General features: G+C 35.4%; 1 protein-coding gene across 4 annotated transcripts in view; it reads left to right on the forward strand.

Moving 5' to 3' along the window:
• The window catches only part of LOC150102781 (dual specificity tyrosine-phosphorylation-regulated kinase 1B-like), a 323,866-nt gene that overhangs the window by 263,157 nt on the left and 40,809 nt on the right, over positions 1 to 19,900 (forward strand). For all 4 annotated transcript variants that reach the window (XR_016548908.1, XM_090398758.1, XM_090398759.1 and 1 more), the window contains 2 exons: positions 3,144 to 3,284; positions 17,366 to 17,699. Coding sequence is in view for 3 of the 4 variants with exons in the window: in XM_090398758.1 (XP_090254884.1) it covers positions 3,144 to 3,284; positions 17,366 to 17,699 (475 nt within the window). In the remaining variant the exon portion in view is untranslated. The remainder of the gene's footprint in view (positions 1 to 3,143; positions 3,285 to 17,365; positions 17,700 to 19,900) is intronic.

The raw sequence follows: 19,900 nt of genomic DNA on the forward strand, positions 1-19,900 counted from the left end.
GATTGCCATTGGATGTTGTGAGTGCAAGCAGTGTGAATGAATTCAAGAATAAGTATGATAGCTGGTGTGTATAGTATGTGGCCTCCCTGATTCCCTGGAGATCTCTCTTAATAATAATAAAAATAATAATATAATTTTCCCATTTTAACAATGCTTGGCACTCTTCTGGCTTGCATGATTACATATCCTTTTCATTATATTTCTTTTAGAACATTTTTATTTTATGCAACTCTGCTAGATGTGTTTGCTTAACTGTTTAACTCCCATCTAATTTATCTTCCTTACCAGGAATGCAGTCCAACATTTTTTCTCTCAAGTACTCCTTTATAAGCTGGTGGAACATTTCATTTCTACTAGCTTGCAATAATGCGAGACATAAGAAAGAAGAGAATAGAAAGTGAAAATCCAGAATTTAAATTTAGATATTAAAATACAGGTATCCCTCGATTAACGCTCTTAATTAATCCCTCGACGATACCGCATATATGAAAATCGCGTTAATCAAATCTTGTAGGAAAGATAAAAAACGAATGCAAAGTAAATGTTTAATAAATACTTGTACCTACATTAGTTAATGCAATTTTTTTATCAAAAGAAGTTATCAAGAATCGTTTGAACAGTTTGTTTTTTTCTTATCGGCATAAATTCTACGATAACAAGCAAAATGACTCTCCAGACCTTGGCAAACAAGCAATAAAACATAAAGAAAAAACACTGCAAATATAATACATGATGGTACAAATTAAGTGGATATAATCCAACATTATTTCATAGCCGAATATAGAAACTTCAAGAGTTTTGTGCCGAGTATATAGAAACTAAAAGTTTCGGTGGATGCAAGCATAAGCAATCTTATTGGCAACACATAGTAAAGGTGGAGTAAGCTCCAGATCACTTACCTTAGTATTTTCCATAATGTAAAGCACATCTCTTAGAGGACATGTATGATAAATAAGCCTTTGGCTCTCTATTTCAGTAATACATGATGGTTTATTTATTTTCATTTACAATCTCGAAATTATTGGGGAAAAAAAAAAAAACTTACTATACTGACATTGAAGGTCACGGTATCTCTCAGATACAATTTACTGTCAAATATCACAAATGAGAGACATATTCAGCAGTGACATCCCTATGAGTCTAAAAAGGAAAGCTTTGGACTAGTGCATATACTTCCTATTCTAACATATGGAGGAGAAACGTGGACTTTAACAGAAGCCCTAAACAAAAAGCTGAGAACAACACAACATCGCATGGAAAGAAGTATGCTTAAAATAACATTGAGATAGGAAGACAAATACCTGGAAAAGATCTCAAACAGGTGTCATAGATATTGTAAAATACATTAAACAGGCTAAGTGGAGATGGGCTGGCCATATTGCCAGATGCAGTGATGGGAGATGGACTAGAAAAAAAACAGAGTAGAGATCAATGGATGGAGCAAGACAAAGAGGAAGACTGAGAAGAAGGTGGAGGGATGAACTGGAACAAATTGCAGGAGTGAGATGGGTGGGAGAGGCAGAAAACTGAGTGATCTGGTAAATCATGGGGGAGACCTTCATCCAGCAGTCGACAGAACCAAAAGGTTGAGGAAGAAGAAAATCACAAACCTTTACATAACATGTTAAACCAAACTGACAGCAAAAAACAGTGCAGAATCTCACTCGTTTCATGAATGCACAGCTACCCATGACCGCCAGGCTATACACTGAATTGTGTAAGAATATTTATACTAAACATTTTGCATGTATCTATCAGATCAGCTGCGAATGCCGCAGGGTTAAAGGCGCGTTAATCAAAACTCTCGCCGCGTATATCAAGGGATTGCCGCAATTAATTTCGCCGCGTTAATCAAATCTCGTGTTAAGCAAGGGATGCCTGTATTACTTTAGCTTTAATTAATGTCACTTACCTGAAACTTCCATAATAAAATAAAAATAAAGAAACTATCAGTCAGTGGAAACCATCATTAATGGTCACCTCTATTTACAAACAAGGGGAGGAGAAAAGTGATTAACCCAACTGATGGGATCGTGTCTGCTTTCTCATTGGACAGAGACTCAATGAGGGACAGCTGGCATTAATATTTTCTATTATTGTTTTCATTTAGACTACCTTTTCATGCATTGTTTTGTGTTCTTTATGTTTGTTTCCTTCCAGTTCTCTGTTTCTGTTGTCAGCATGCAATTTCATGCTATTGCCTTTTCTCTCTCTCTCTCTTTTTCTCCAGTTCCTGTGTTTTGTTTTTCCTACCATTTCGTTAGACTACTGATTGTGATATCACTTGCTAGGAAATTTAGTCCCATGGAACCAGTGCTATTTTGAACTTTTACTGTCTGTAATGGTGGGCTTAAAATTGAATTTGTTCTATTGGACTTTTCATAATTTTAGTGCATCTTTTCATTATAGTGGTGTTCACTATGGCATGCATCTACTGTATGTTATTTCTTACTGTGGCTTGAACTGATAGCAGAAATAAGAATTACAGGATCTTATCGCCTAAAGTTTTTAAAAAAGCTTTTTAAAAATCATGTGCTTAGATCCTATGAAAGTGTGAGAAATATTTTCTGGGTATAGTTAGTCCCTAATCACTGTGGAGGGAAGAGGAGTTTTCTCCTAGAAACTTTTTACTGTTCTGAAACAGGCAAACAGGCTGGTCAAATGAGGCACTTGACAGGCTTTACATTCATATCTCAGTCAAAATTGCTGTGTCATTAACCAAAATAACTAAACCTTTGGGATCATGTCATTTTTCACTAAAAACAGAATCCCTTGAAAAAAAAGATGGAGATGCTCTGAGAAGTCTGCAGAAATAAACAGACAAAAATGGCTTTCTTATTTCTCTCTGTTTGAGAAACTTTTCTGAGAAGCTAATCCAGCAAACCACTACATCACATTTTATAACACATTTTTGCATATATGTTTCACAACATCTTAGTTGGGCATTTTGTCTCCGATGATGGCAAAATATCAGACACTGTTCTCAAAGATTATTTATTTCAATATACATTCTGTGTTATATGTCAAAATTGATGTTATACATAGCACATAATTTATTATTTTTTTTTTATGGTTTTTTAACATTCGAATTTTAGTTATAGAGACTTATTTATTTATTTATTTATTTTTTACAACCTTTTTAGGTTGATCAAATGAATAAAATAGTGGAGGTCTTAGGTATGCCTCCTAATCATATCCTTGACCAAGCCCACAAAGCAAGGAAGTACTTTGATCGACTTCCTGATGGAACTTATGTACTAAAGAAAAGTAAAGATGGGAAAAAGGTGTGTATAAAACATTTTTAATTGTCTTGCTATTGTTTAATTTTCATGTGAAAATATATTAGAATTACTTCTAGGCTTCCACAGATGAGAAACTTCATGGGAATCCAAGCTGACAGATGTAGTCTGCTATATTAATAGATCATACTGATCTGATCTGAACTTATATGTATTTCTTTAAAATTCTGGTTCAAATAATTTGTTCTATTTCAATTTATTAATTACTTCAAGTGGTTTCTTTCTTAGTCACTCAATGACTGAATATTTCTCCAGAATTTGGATTAGTATGCGTTCATATTCAGCACTAAAAGATGAAGTTAAACTTCTTGAAGCTTTCAGGTAGAGATCTAGGCAAATTTCAGAATGGAAAATTGGGCAGAAACTTTTTAAATTTTAATGCTACAGAAGGAAGAGGTAGAGAGATTATTTGAGTCCTTAGATAGGGCAAATGGCATAATGAAAAAGGAAATACCGATTCGTGTTGGAGTGATGAATAACAGAATAGAAAATGAATCATAGACAAAAAGAAACATTTTGATGGAATTTGGAGAAAAGGGTAAAGCTAATGATGTTGACTATAATAATAATTTTAGTCATTTCTGATAACTAAGTTCCAATATAAAGCTGTGCATAAATGCACAGAAAGATATCTTCTCACTGGTTCAGGATTAAAATGTGCATCAAATTTAAAAGAAAAGTATATACATACATTTAAAATGAATTAAGACAAGCAACTTTCAGAAGTGAGCTGTAGCCTCATGTAATGTAGCAAACATTATTGGAGAAAAAATAAATAACAATTTAGGAAAGAAAATAATTGAAGATCCAGTGGCAAAATATGAAAATGGTAGGGGGAAGGGATTAAATTAGACATGGAGGCATGTGGTGAAGTTGTTTTCAAAACAGAGAAATCGGGATGTCATGTTATGGATTCAAGAAGTTAAAAAGGGTGGTATTGAGGTGGTGCTAAAGTTCATAGAAAATATAATCCATAGTACTTACAGGTCCTTAAGGTCTGTGGTCTACTTGGCTTTTGGAGCTATAATTTTACTATAAGGTGGTTACTCTCATGCCTAACCATCTGTTCTCCTGGCCAGTTTGCATGGTTGTAAGAAGAAAAACTCAACTTTCTTGGAGGAAAAACTTCCACCCCTATATGAGATACTAACTCATCTTCAATTGAAAGTCCTGGTAAAAGTTCTTTGCATCCTAGACAGAATTCAAACCATGGTCTTTCCAGCTAAATAGCTTCATCAAGACTGGTTGAATTATGAGCTCTAAGTCTTCATGTAATCTGATAGCTTAGCTTTCTTAAATTTTTCTCTTTGTTCTACTTATAAAATTATCTAACAGTAATGAGGCTTTGGGACAAATATAGAAAATATAAATATCTTGAACTCAACAACATATGGACTGTTGAAAAAGTTTAGTAATAAAGAAAAGACTACTGTAAAAGGAATCAAAAATTATAATCAGACTTAAAAAACCGAAGATAAAGATTATGCTAGATGTCAGGAATGAGTACTCTGAAAGATTATTAAATGAGATGAACAGTAGTATTAAAATATCCTTTAGAAATGCAGTTCTGGATGTTTGCATTCCTCCAGATTGAATACTAGATAGAAGAATAAGAAATCTGATAAAAAAAAAGGGGGGCGGGCATTTTGAATAATTTTCATCATTAAATTCCTGCCATGTACCTACAAGGGGTGTACAGGATATGATAGTACTACATGAAAAAATTATATCATTACTAACTTCCTATCTACAATTTTCCTCCAAATCAGTCTGTTACTTGTCAAGACTCCAACATTATCAGATCTTATATTTCTATCGTCTAAGGCACTTTGTACCTTATCAATCCACCTATATCTTGGTCTTCCTCTGGGTCGTTTTGCTGCCAACCTGGTAGAGAACACTTGTTTTGCTAATCTTTCCTCGCCCATTCTGTTTAGGTGACCATACCACCTGAGATTAGCTCTGCTAATGCATTCCTGGATGCAGACAATGTCAAGTTCTTTCCTAATATCCTCATTTTTAATATGATATTGCCATTGATGCCATCTGTTCACGCCTCTAATCTTTCTCAGGACTCTCATATCTGCGGTCTCTAGTCTTTGGTCAAGTGTTTTACTTCTGACCCAGCTCTCAGATCCATAAGTTAAAACTGATTTGAACACTGTCTTGTATACAGCTAATTTAGTGTTCCGACTAATTTTTCTCTTATTCCATATGAATTTATTCAATTGACTTCCCACCATACCAGCTTTGCTGATTCTGTTTTCTATTTCCATATTTAATTTACCATCTTCAGTAAAAATCGTGCCTAAGTAGCTGAAATGTTTTACTTGTTCCACAGGTTCTCCATTCACAACACAGTTGACATTTTCAATGATTCTGCCTATTTTCATTGTCTTTGTCTTTTTATTGCTGACCTTCATACCATATCTATTACAATAGCTATTCAATTTAGTCAGAGAATCTTGCAGACTTGTAGCGGATTTATTTAGAAGTATAACATCATCTGCATAAAGCAAAGAGCTGACATTAACATCTCCAATTTTGATATCATGTTTAATACCACTTTCCTTCGTAATGTGATCCATATAGATAATGAATAACAGAGGGGATAATGTACATCCTTGTCTCACACCAGATTTAACATTAAACCATCTTCCTGTACTTCCTTCAATTCTAACTGCTGACTTACAACTCAAATCAGGACTAAGTATTGCTTGATATAATGCCGCATTGACACCATATAACTGCAGCGTATTGAATAATTTTATATGAAGTAAAAAAAAAAATTAGAGAAAGCTTTAGATTTGCAATATTCAAGGACCATGTTCATACAAATTTTAACATATTAATTACAGTTGAGATAAAACATTTTATTGGAGATTAAATACCATAAGTATGGGAGTTCCAAGAAATATTAAGATGGTGAGTAGATGGCAGAATCATATTAAAAATTAAGTTAGAAGGATCTTGACATCATTAACCATCAAAAATGTATTTAAAACAAAATATGTTTATAAACTCAAGGAGCTATACAAGCTCATCCAGAGCAGACTTACAAGCATCCATGCCCACAGTGGGATTTGAACCCATGACTTGTTGGTTGGAGAGTGAGTGAGTGTATTAACATTTGGCCAACAACACTGGACAGTGCCACCTCAAATTAAGGCAGCTAATCTGAGCTGTTTCTCTCTCTCTCTCTCTCTCTCTCTCTTAAATACATTCCATTTCATCATCAAAGATGGACAATGCTGTGAGAAATTTAAAATATGAAAAGACAGCTGGAATAGATACCATTTTATCTACACACACAGCATAATTCAAGAGGTTGATGATGGAAATAGTTAAGCATATTTTGGAGATAAAGCTATCTCCCTTACCAACCAAAGGCAAATTTACATATAATATAAAAATTTAAATTATATTAGGAATGGTTATAAGAACACACTTAGTAGCCCAGTTTCAGAAAGTGGACAGAAAGAGGTGACAAGATATTTGGAGCTGAACTTATGAGTTAAACTGTACAGTATGAGAAAGCTGTTGAGAACAAAACTCAGCTATGTGAAATTTAGATACCTGCAGTGAATAGCCGAAACAAGGAATTCATTGAATATTCGAAACAGGGAGGATGATGAAATCAACTTCTTTGTTTACTGTTTATTCATATTTCATTTTTGATTTAGTGAAAAGGTAGGTGAAGCAGATGATATTTGTATGCTCAAACATGGAGGTATAAAATTTTACAGTTGCTGTATTACATAATCCAGAAGTCATGGTGAGAAGATCAAATTCCATATGATTGAAGTAGAACTCTCATCATACCCATCTATAAAAAGGTAAATAAACCTGAATGTGAGAATTGCAGAGGAATTTTCCGAGAAAACATCACTGTCAGCAATAACATAGTCAGTGAGACTTTTCTTATTCCTTGCCTCTTCTCTCCATGTGAATTTGTGTACATTTTTATGTGGGAACATGGTGTTAGTAATAACCTGTCCATGTCCTGAGCAGAAATCCAACAAGTATTTGCCATTATTATTAGCTTTGCTCTTTTCTCCAAATTTTCCCAATATATTTTTGTATGTCTGACAATCATTTCCTACTCTGCTATTTAAATCCCCAACAAGGACCAACTTTTCCTTTTTCATTGTGTCAGATGCTTTCTCTAAAGCATTAAAAAATTCCTCCACTTCTACCTTAGTAGAACCTTCTGTGGGACCATAGGCCCAAATAAGTCTCATTGTCCAGTTCCCCATTCTGATATTTGCCCACATCACTCTATTTGAGACTGCCTGCCATTCAAGAAGATTAGCCTCGTATTTAGTGTTGAATACAATTGCTATCCTTCTTTTCCTTGATTGTCATTGCCTGGATATAACATTTTGTATTTATTGCTCAGAAAGATCTCACCAGTTTTTGTCTTTTTTGTTTCAGTCACCCCTATTATTTCGATCTGGTACTTATCTAATTCCTCAGCTAGCTTCATTTCTTTGCCATTCAGGCTTCTTGTGTTGATAGTACCGATCTTTAACTCTGGTGATGTCGAGTTGGGGTGTTTTTTCAGATTTGTCAGATTTCATTTTTCAGATTTCAAAAAAAATAAAAAGAAGGCAATCTAAGTTTTCCCTCTGAGATGTGTGTGTGTGTGTGTGTGTGTGTGTGTATATATATATATATATATATATTGTGACTAACATTGACTCGGCTTGTTGACATTTTAAAAATTAATGATATACTGACTAAGAACACCGAGAATGGTAAGAAAAACTTTAATATAACAGGACGTCGTTGGAACGTCGACTTCTTCAGGTGCGTAAATAATAACAAAAAACTGGGAAAATGACAAGGTAAAAAAAAAAGACTTCTCAAATTAACAAAATAGAATGGCAACAGTCATATTTTAACTGGTGTCCGCGTGGCAGGAGTTGCAAGTGAGTGGCAACTTATTTCAGAGCGCCAGAACTCAATCACTGCGCTGTGGGCGGCAGGCAAACTGTAGCTTAAATTGTTGTTTATGTGTGATGAGTCCAGAACTATTTCCTTTGATTCTACAATGCGTCTCTCAAGTTTGTCACCGCACTTATAGATATCGGTCGCAAGATTCCAGTCTATCTGGTGTTGAAGCTCTTCTAGATTAGAGTTAGCAGAGAAAAGAACATGACTGGAGAGTGCGCTTGCAAGGGTTCATTTGTAAGAGATGTCACGCTGGTGTTCCTCAAGACGTAGTGAAATAGACTTATCAGTTTGTCCATAATAAGGTTTACAACAGTTGCAAACGACTTTATACACTCCTGGAAACTGAATTGGTTGTGTTTTGGGGTGACTGAGAAAAGAATGAAGCTTTGGTAGGGTGGTGAAGTAGGTTTTAATGTTGAATTTCTTCATTTTTTTGCCAGTTTTGGAGATAGAGAGCTTATGAACAGCAATTGGATGCGAGTAATGGGATTGGAGTTATCTTCTTGTCAAGGTTGGATATGTGGATGTAAATGTTTAGTGATGCTTCGAGAAAAATAGCCATTGTTTAAGAATGTGCTTTTCAGCTGGTTGAGTTCTGTTTGAAGGTCTTCTACTGAAATAAGAGATCTTGCTCGATGGGCTAGAGTGGAAATAATACCACGTTTCTGTGGAGGGAAGTGATGAGAAGAAGAGGCATGCAAGTATCTATCTGTGTCAGTATTTTTTCAAAAAATCGAAAATTTAAGGCAATCAGGCATTCTAGTGATCTTTAAGTCCAAAAAACGAGGACGCCGTTCATCTCTAGTTCTGACGTGAATTTGATGTTCTGGTGTTGATTATTTAAATGATTTAGGAAGCTTTGTAGCTCCTCTAGACCATATTCCCAGATAAGGAAGATGTCATCCATGTATCGCAGCCACAGTTTAGGTTTTAGTGTAGCGTTTGAAATAGCTCCCTCTTCAAAGTCTTCTAGAAAAATATTGGCTAAGACCAGAGATAATGGGCTGCCCATAGCTAAGCCGTTGGTTTGTTTGTATATTTTTCCTTCAAAAGAGAAATAGCCGGAGTTTATGCAGTGCGTTAATAGAGCAAAAATTTTCTTGGAAACTTTGTTTTTAAGTAGATTGAGTACTTTTTCTCTTGGCTCATTTGTAATAATAAAGATAATGTCAAAATTAACCATTCTGTCAGATCCTCGAGTTTTAAATTTTTTTGTATTCGAAATGAAATCTTCAGAGTTTTTGATATAAGAGGAGGAATTACCAATGAGATGTTTTAAGGAAATGGTGAGGTATTTAGACAGGCTGTAAGTAGGTGAGTCAATACCTTCAACTATTTGTCTTAATGGAAAGGAGGAACTTGTTTGCTTTTGATTTGAAAGACGGTATATTGTTGTATTCCTTGGGAAACCTAACAGGAGAAAGACTGTTCCACAATGCAGCAGTTGCAGGGATGAAGGAAGAGGAAAAGAAACTTGTTCTGTTTGTTTCAAGGTGCACTGTGAAGGGATGTTGAGCAGTAGCTGCACATGTTCCAATGAACTTAGTACTAAGTGGAGGAATTATTGATGATATTTCAGATGAGCATTTCCCATGGAAATATTTGTAGAATATACATATTGCAGAAACCAGGCATCTGTATGCAAGTGGGGCGAGTGAGTTGGTAAGAGATGGGTCATTAATAAGTCTAACTACTCTCCTCTGTATTGAGTCAAGCATTTTGAGGGAGCTTTTGGGGGGGGGGGGGCTCCATATGTGAGAGCAGTATTCAATAGCTGGATGGATTTATGATTTATATAAGGTTACCAGCTGTTCAGAGGTGAAGTAACATTTTGAGCAAAACAGAAATCCTAGTTTTTTGGGAAGCTGAGGATGCAATGGTTGTGATGTGTTTATGCCAGGAGAGGCTTGGTGTCAGGGTAATTCCAAGAAGAGAAATTTAATCAAAAATAATACTGAGGGGAAATGGTTCTTTTTTTGTGAGAAATAAAGACAGAACTGGGTTTTACTAGCATTGAAATTGACAAGGTTATCTGAGTCCCATCGGAGGATGGCTTGGAGATCAGAATTGAGGGTAGTGGTGGTTGATGTTATGTAGGTTCAAGTGAGTTGTGTAGAGTAAAGTTGATCACATGAAAGGAAGGAGTGCAATGTGCTGTCATCTGCAAAACTGTGTATTGGATTGGAGGTCAACTGAAGTAGGTTATTGATATACAGAAGGAAGAGGGTTGGTGAGAGAACAGAACCTTGTGGAACCCAGCATTAGTTTGTTGGTGAGAGGAAAAGGAACTTCCTATCATTACACAGTGTGCATCCACATAGAAAACTGACAATCCAGCTGCAGAAGTCCTGAGACAGTTCAAATGATGGGGGTTTGCTTAGCAAGCCTTTGTGCCAGACCCAGTAAAAAGCTTTGGAGATATCAAGTGCAAATGAGCAGTCTGATGTGAGATGTGGAAGAAACTTTCACAACCACTTGAGATTTGCCAAACTTCTCTGGCATTTGTCTAGAGATGGGTGACATATGTGAGCAGATATCCTGTTGATCGTCAGCGACAGAATCCATACTGGCAGTCATTTATTAGATGGGTGCCTTCAAGGCAGTGTAGGAGTTGGGAATTGGTGATTTTTTCCATTACTTTAGACAGGACTGAGGTAAGTGAGATAGAGCCGTAGTATAGGCCAGTTTCTAGGTTGTATTGAATTCAATACACTTGAAGAGTATTGCTGAAATTTGATTTTTCTTTTAGAAAAAGGAAGTGTGTTTTCTGTGTGGGAAAAGGAGATAAATGGAAATGAACATTATTGTGGTTCATATCCAGTTGTATGTGATGAATTTTTGTGCAATTCAGTGAAAAGCAGTCTGGTGTGAGATGTGAAAGAAACTTTCACAAAAATTGTAAATAAATAGTTTAAATCAGTAACAAATGCGTACATGAAGACAATGGTCTCAAAAACAAGAGATCAAAAAGAAATTATCAAAGTACCTTGATAAGGAATGTGGTCATCCCTCACTGGAATAGAGCACTCAATGTTTCCTACTATTTATAATAGTATCCAGGAGCTCAGTTGGTAATTGCCATTGTTCCTGCAAAGTTCTCTTGGGAATGGGGGGGGGGGGGTTATTGAGAGCAGTAACACATTTCTGGCCAGTCCATACATATGATAGTTTCTTCTTGAAGATATAGGTCCATGAGATTTGCTCGATGAGGACAAGCGTTATCATCTTGTAGAATAATCTCTCTTATCTCATTCACATACAAATGAACGTAGGGTCTAGGACCACCTCATCTCCATAGGTTGCAGCACATACAGACCAATGCATCCACCTAATGAGATGCCTTCCCCAACTACCTCCACTATAAGTGTCACTTTCACTGATATTACAGGAATAATATCATGTCCCTGGTTCTCTCCAGATCAAAGCATACCTGGTATCGCTTTGTAGAACAAATTGGAACTGTTTGTAAACAGTACCAACTCATATTGGTCTTGGCTCCTCAACGTTCTTTCATGTGGCATGGAGATAAGTGCATGCAGACTACTATCTGTGAAACCTCCTGCACACAGTTCAAGTAGATACTAATGTTCCTGTAGCTGGTGCAAGATCAGATTGGAGCTAATCTTGTGCCACCTACAATCTGATTAGGGATTGCACTCCTGTTCTGGTGAGCCCATAACCATAGATATTGGTCACTCACTGTGGTTGTAGCCTCTGATCCACCTTCAGCATAACTCCAGGATACTGTTTGTGACTGTACTGTTGGAATTGGTTCCATGTTCTGTGAACCACAAAACAGTGCACATGCAACCATCTGGTTACCTCCTCCTGACTAGCTGGCTTCTAGTCTTACAGTGGCTTGCCACCTGAATTCATTGGTTAAATTATGTCTCTTGCAGTCATGTCCAAGAATTTTGCAATCACCAGAACTTCCGCTTTTGTGCCAGATCTCATTTGTGTATACCACTGCATTTTTCATGTTTTGTGAGTTGAAATTGGGAGAACATGCAATATACGATAATCAATTCTTTGCTAAGCCATACATTTGGAGAATTTCACACAAGTTCTTTGCTGATCAACACCTTTGCAAGGTCCCCCCCCCCCCCTTCCTTCCTCACATATTGCTACCTGAACTCTCATCAGACACCTGCATACATAGTAGAAAAGTAGTTACATAATTATTCTTGTTACCACTGTTCTTGAAAAATGAAATAATTATTGAAGGGATATAAGTAATTTGTATGTTGCGAAAATTTAACTGGAATTACATGAATAATTTTCAGTACTAGTAAAGAAATATCAAAGTAACATTTCACTTTGTTGGAAGGTGGATTGGTGTATGTGCATGTAATACATCCTCTGTCCATAAAGAAACCGAATTTTTCATAAATAGAAGAAACCAGTGGCGCCACCTGGTCAAAGATACCTGTTGTATCTTTTTGTTGTTGAAAGCAGCAACTTTCATTAGTGTTGTGTCAACTGTTTATGACATTTGTTTCATTAGAAGCCAAGTTATAGTGCCAAGAGTGACAGTGTGTTGTTTTGACGAATGGTTGGAAAATGGGTTTCAAACAGAGAGCTGCAATTGACTTTTGTGTTAAACTTGGTAAAAGGTTTACCGAAATGCATCAAATGCTTCAAAAAGCATACAGTGATGAATGCTTATCCCATACTCAAGTTTACGAGTGGTTTAAGCGATTTCAGATATGGTCGTGAGACACTTGAGGACAACGAAAAGCCGGGACATCCAAAACTGGACTGAAGTTAACGCCCAAAAAGTGCACAATTTCATCAAAGAAAACCCAAAATCGTCCATGAGATTGATTGAAGATGAATTAGGAATTCCAAAATCAACTGTGCTCAACATTTTGACTGAGAGTTTGAGCCTTCGTAAATTGAATTTGTGATTTGTTCCCCACAAATTGACCGATGACCAAAAAAAATATCGAATTGAACACTGTAAGGACCTCATTAAAACTGCTCGTAAGGACACAAACTTCCTTGAAACGATCGTTACTAGTTACAAAACATGGTGTTTTGAGTATGAGCCCAAAACAAAGCACCAGAGTGTTTGAGTGAAGATCACCAGAAGAAGGGCACCTAAAAAAAAAAGTCGCTTGGAGAAGTCAAAAGTAAAGGCAATGCTGATTTGTTTCTACGATTCCAAGGGCATTATCCAGAAAGAATTCGTTCTGCCTGGCCAACTAGTCAATGGTGAGTTTTATCTCAAAGTTTTGAAGCTATTGATAGGAGAATTTGTGGCATACAGCATGAATATCGTGATGCAGGCAGCTGGTCACTTTTGCACAATAATGCGCGATCTCATCGTTCGAACATTGTGAGATAGTTTTTGAGCAAAAACCAAGTTTGTGTGTTGGATTACTTGCTGTATTCACCTGATTTAGCTCCCTGTGACTTCTTTCTCTTCCCCCAACTTCATTTGCTGATGAAAGGAAAGTGATACGACACCATTGAAAACGTACAAGTGGTAGTAACCAGGACCCTCAACAGTATCCCAAAAACCGATATAACTCATTTAACGAATTAGTTGACCATGCTAAACACTGTATCGGAACTGAGGGAGAGTATATTGATTGAAATAAATTATTTGAATAATTATAAATTATTCAAATCGCCTGTTTTTTTTTGTTTTTTTTCTATCAAAAGTTCGGTTTTTTTTTGGACAGAGGGTGGGTATATTGCTAAGAGTTTCTAAGGCAGAACACTGGAATAAGATGATAACATTTATTTTAATTGACAACATGACATTTCATGCTAATTGCACAGAATTTCTTCAGGTGTAAACATACAAACTAGTAAACAAAACAGTAAGGACTAACAAAGGTGCTGTTATGCAATTAAGACAGATGTTATTTTAAAATATTTCTAATTGTTCAGAAGGCTGTATGTGTGTTTGCCTAATGAAGGTTAGGATGTACTCAGACAAGTTGATACTTGATTAATATTTAGATGTTTAGAGAAAGTATTAGAAATTGTTTCATTTTCTCGTTCAACCGTGAAGACCGCTGCTGAAACAATAGTACATTGACTATCGATAGAATTATATTTTACTCAATAAACCTACAATGGAATTAAACTATTAAAACAGCAATCGAAATATTATACGCATCATTTACATTCCAAAACGGACGACCACCTTCTCTTCGGCTTAATCTTGTTTTACTATTTTAATGTTATTTTATTATTAATTTATTTTTTATATTTTGCTGTTTTCTCTATGCGTTACCTTGGTAACCATGTCAAATTCTCCTTTACCAGATATTTTCACTTTATTGGCGCGCCTCTAGAGATTGCGACGCACAATTTTATTACTGTTAAGAATGCTATTCCTAAGACTCCTAGATTTATCCCATAATAGAACTTGATGTCTCATTTGTGAAGTGTCTTTTGCGTCACCTGGAGAGCACGTGTTATGACAAAGCCAAGGCTTCACTCCTATGGTATTCAGTATCTCGAACATATTGAAGAATATGTTCGAGATACTGAATAACTTGCTTCGGTTAGTTCATCCTTATCAATGATGTTCAGCAGGTTCTTGCTCCTAGTGTGGAAATAATACCCAATTTCTGTGGTCTATAATGATGGGAAAAGGCATGTAGTTATCTGTCAGTATGTGTAGGCTTTAGGCTTTCGAAATATAGAGACTTAATTTATTCTATTTTTTAGTAGAAGTTCCAGAAATGGGTGTGAACAATGAGATTCTAATTCATAGTTGAATTTTATGTTAGGGTGTTGACGATTGAGATACTCATAAAAAAAAAAAAGCAGAAGTGAAGATACACCATGGCTCTAGACATATCATCAACACACCTTTTCCATAATTTTGGTTTATGATGGTATTCTTCTAGACCTTGTTTTTGAATGTTTCCATATAAACGTTTGCTCCATATAAAAACTGGCGAAAGAGGACTGCCCATAGCTAAACCAGAGTTTTATTTGTATATTGTATTTTTATATTTGAAATATCCAGGTGAAATACAGTGTTTGAGGAGTGTGATAACCTTCTTAGAGAATTTATCTTGTAGCAGTGCAAGTAGATCATCAGTAGGAACATCGGTAAACAGATTCAAGGATAATATTACTGATGCTTGAAACAGAATACTCGGAGTTTTTAATAAAGGATGGTGATTGTCCTGTCAGGTCCTTTAGTTTAGCTAGATGTTGGCAAGAAGGTATGTCAGAGAATCTATCCCTTCTACTATTGGACGTGTGTCTGCTTTTTGAATTTTGGTCATCCCATATAGATGTGAAGGAAGAGGATGAAGAGATCAGAGAACTAGTCTGGTTTCTCTGTTAAACTCATAGGTTGTTTTCAAAAAGTTATTAGTGTGGTTTTGAAGTTCTCTAGTAGGGTCATGATCCATGATGGAGTAAGTGTCAGTATTAATAAGCAATCTAACTTTATAGTCATAGTCATCTGAGTCAAACTAGAAAAATGAGACCAGAGAAATTTCTAATGAAGAAGAAAACAGAGGATTCATTACGCTTGCATATATTAGCTCTATTTTCATAAAACTTGCAAAAATACTTAAGAAATGTAAAATCAAAGTAGTATTCATCCCTTTATCAAGATGAAAATTCTACTCTGATCCACAAAATCTCGATGTAGCCCACTTCAGTATCCAAGTGTTTATCGGCTATGGTGCAATTGCTGGTCATCTTATTATGGACAGACAGAAAAATCAATTGAATACAATAGGAGTGAAGCCTCAGCTTTGTCATCACGTGCTCTCTTCAGCTGACCTTTTGCAAATGAGACATCAAGTTTTTATGGGATAAATCAACTATTACACCAATACAACAGAGAGAAAAAAATCTGGGAGTCTTTGGAAATAAAATTATGTCCTAAACTCTAAATATTAACCCAAGTATCAACTTGTCTGATGAGTACCCTAGCCTTCATTAGTCAAACATGTACACATGAATAAATGTTTTAAAATAACATCAGTCTTTTTAGTCAACTTTGTTAGTCCTTATTGTTTTGTTTACTAGTTTGTATGTTTACACCTGAAGAAATCTTGTGCAATTAGAATGAAACTTGTTGTGAATTAAAACAATTGTTATCATCTTATTCTGGTGTACATCCTAGCCTTCATTCCTTATAAACTCTTAGTTACATATCATGAACTGGCAAAGTCTATTTATATATACACACACATGCACATCATTTCGTTCAGCATGTGTGTGTGTGGCTCTTGAGTTGTTTGCTTTTTTTGTTTTTTTTTTAATCTACGCGTTTCAATTAAGACAAGTACTGTTTTTTTTTATTTTTTTGTGGATGGACGCAGGGCTAGCATCACTTTATCGCTGTTTCAGTTATTCATTAATTGATTTTAGCTAAAGAATTAAATCTCATTTAGCTAAATTAGAAGTGTTCAAGAAATACATGCAATCAGATAACATGATTTGTTGCAGTCTTCATTATTTTCTTGAATAAAAAAACAAAAAATGATATACCTCTTGTGGCATGCTTTTAACTTAGTCTCCCTATAATTTGTATTTTCTTATTGGATATTATTATTTATAAAATTGGCATGCAATATTATTATTATTTTCCAGAGAACAGAAATTATCTTTGTAATGATTAATAAATTTTGGTTTATCATTTTACAGTTTCACTCTCTAAGATGACAAGATTTCCGGTATCTTCATTCCAGTGGTTTTAAGAATTTTATCTGGTAAAAATTCCCAGCCTGTTATTAACAGGATTTTCACATAGTGTAAAATAAGCATAAGGACCATTTGAAGCTGGACATTCAGCTTTATTTGGAGTTTATTTAATTAAAGTAGATCATCTTTTCATATGATGATCAGGATTGTTTGTGAAGTATTGGCAGAGAAAAAAATAGGCTGCTGATTTCAGTGGTTCAATCATTGTTCAAAGCACTCTACATTGTCTGCTAATAAAATTTCCTTTTATAGGAAATATATAGCATGTGACATACATAAATATATCATTCCATTTCCTTTGAATGATTTACATTACTTATTGAATTGTATAAAGAATTTATTCACATCGAAATTTCTACTATTTTTTTATATTGAATTTATAGCTCACTACTTTTTCTTTTATATCTTTCTTCCTCCAGTATAAACCACCTGGTACAAGGAAGTTGCATGACATCATTGGTGTTGAAACAGGAGGTCCTGGGGGCCGTCGCCTTGGTGAACCTGGTCATACCGTTTCAGATTATCTCAAGTTTAAAGACTTGATTTTGCGAATTTTGGACTATGATCCTAAGACACGTATTACTCCTTTTCATGCTTTACAGCATAGTTTCTTTAAACGAACTACTGATGAAAGTACTAACACTTCCCATAGTGCCAGTACAAGTCCAGCGATGGAACAGGGTACAATGGGAAATGTAGGCACAGGATCAAGTGGCAGTTTAGCTGGCTCTACATCCAGTTCAGGAAGCTCATGTGAGTAGTAGTAGGTGTTAAAATATTATTCTTTGTTTATGAGAATAAGTTTCATTCTGTGAACTGTAACATTTGGAAAGAATGTGTGCAGAAATACACTCTTATATATTGAATATATTTACATAAATAATAATTCAAGGATTTTGTTGAAATATATTGTTTGTAGAGTTTTTATTTATTTAGAGTGGGGGTTATTTTTGCAATTCAGTTTAACATGTAAACCACCAAACTAGGGGAAAAAAGGTGAAAGTTCTATATATTGCATCACAATCTGTCTCCTCTTGAAGGATTGTCTGGAAATGTTTGATCTCTCCAGAGTTGAAACATTTAGCTTGAGGATAATTACTGCACAGGTAATCATATGAACCAATGCAAGTACCTTCTCTGTATCCCTAAATGGTTCCCCATGTTGTACCTATAACAAAATTTGCTATTGCATTTACTGTTCATTTTATAGATGACACTTTGCCAAAAAAACCAGTTGCGATCTTCATTTAAGATATTATTTTCATGTTACTAATTTTACCCTAAAAGAAACCTTTCAGTCATAAGATTTTTAACTCCTTTTTAACTATGAATCCTATGGTATAGAGATAATTCTACATACTATACCCATTGAAAATGTGAACAAAATCAGTGGCAGAGGTTACATTTCCCTATATGGGTAGCAAATGTTGGGTCATCATGTTATTATTGCAGTATATGTGAGAATTCATTGTAGTTTCTTTGTTGGTTTAGAAAGTAAAACTATTATTATTAAGTGAGACCTCCATGTTCAGGGACTCATTGAGGGAGGCCACATCCTATACGCACCATCTGTCTTACTTATTCTTGAATTCATTCACCTGCTTGCACTCACAACATCCAATGGCAATCTATTCCAATCACATGCACCACCCTGTGAGAGAAAAATCTAGCCCTTACCCCTTCTTACTGGCATTCACTCTCTCAGCTTCCAAGGATGCCCTCTCGTCCTTTCCTCCACCCTCCATAAAAATTCCATTATCTGAAATCTTGTATGACCCTTCCAGAAGTTTGTAAGTCTCAATCATATCACCTCTCGTTCTCCTGTTTGCTGGTGTCTGCAGTCTACAAATTCTCAATTTGTTTTCATAATCGCTATTCCACAATACTGACATTATTTTTAACACTCGTTTGCACTCTCTCCAATATATCAGAATCACAACCGAAACCAGGAGACCAAACCTGCACAATAGTCCAAGTGAGGTCTTATCAATGCCTTGTAAAGAGCGAATATGATATCCTTATCTTTACATGTGAATGTTCGTTTCAGCATTGCAATTATCTTTTGAGTTATATTTGCAATCTTTGCTACATGGCCATGAACTTCAACTTCCTATCTATTAACACTTCAAGATCCCTAACCTCATCAGTTTCTTCTAGTATGACCTCACCAATATAATATGACATTGGATATCTAATCACACCGAAAAACTATACTTGACAAGAAATTATATTCTTGTTTTCATCTTTTACCTAAGCATGAAGAAACAAAGTTTGCACATGAAGTATCTTTATGACTAAACTACTAGGAAGTGAAGTCAGCTGCTTCTGTATACATGTAGCCTTTTGTTTGCTTGCATTTAAATCAAGTATATACTCTCTGATCCAGCAGAAAAACTTATACAACTATCTCTCTGATATGCTGATAATGCTATTTTGCTATTATATAAGGAATTATTTCTTCCATTGATTTAGCTCTCTGTATATTCACAGTACCCAGCTTCCACTTACGAGACCTCATCATACAGTTCTACGATGTATGAAGAAAGAAATATCAGATTGATATGTCTGATCATTATCAGACATATCAATCTAGAGATAGAACTGGGAAGGCAGAAATATAGAAAATAGGAATTTTAAAATAACAATACAGTATGGCTTAGCTGATACCCCCCCCCCTTCACCTGCATTTGTCAACAGGCATTTCAACAAATTCTGTAAAGAAAGGACTCTTCATTGTTTTCAAACAGATGCAGACACTGTCTGCATCTGTTTGAAAACAATGATACCATGAAAAAATTTTGTAGAAAATTAACAACTCTTGGAAAATTAATGTATTTCCTGTTCCTATCCAAACCTAACTCAAGAAACTCATTATAGCAGCTGAACCTCATAAAGATAATGATGCCCTTTGACTGGAAAGACCTGGGTGACATCTAGAACACAAAGAGTCCCTA

Source organism: Typopeltis vanoorti, chromosome 10 (genome assembly GCF_054136105.1).
Source record: "Typopeltis vanoorti isolate ZY-2024b chromosome 10, IOZ_Tvanoo_1.0, whole genome shotgun sequence".
In the NCBI taxonomy this organism is placed as follows: domain Eukaryota; kingdom Metazoa; phylum Arthropoda; class Arachnida; order Uropygi; family Thelyphonidae; genus Typopeltis; species Typopeltis vanoorti.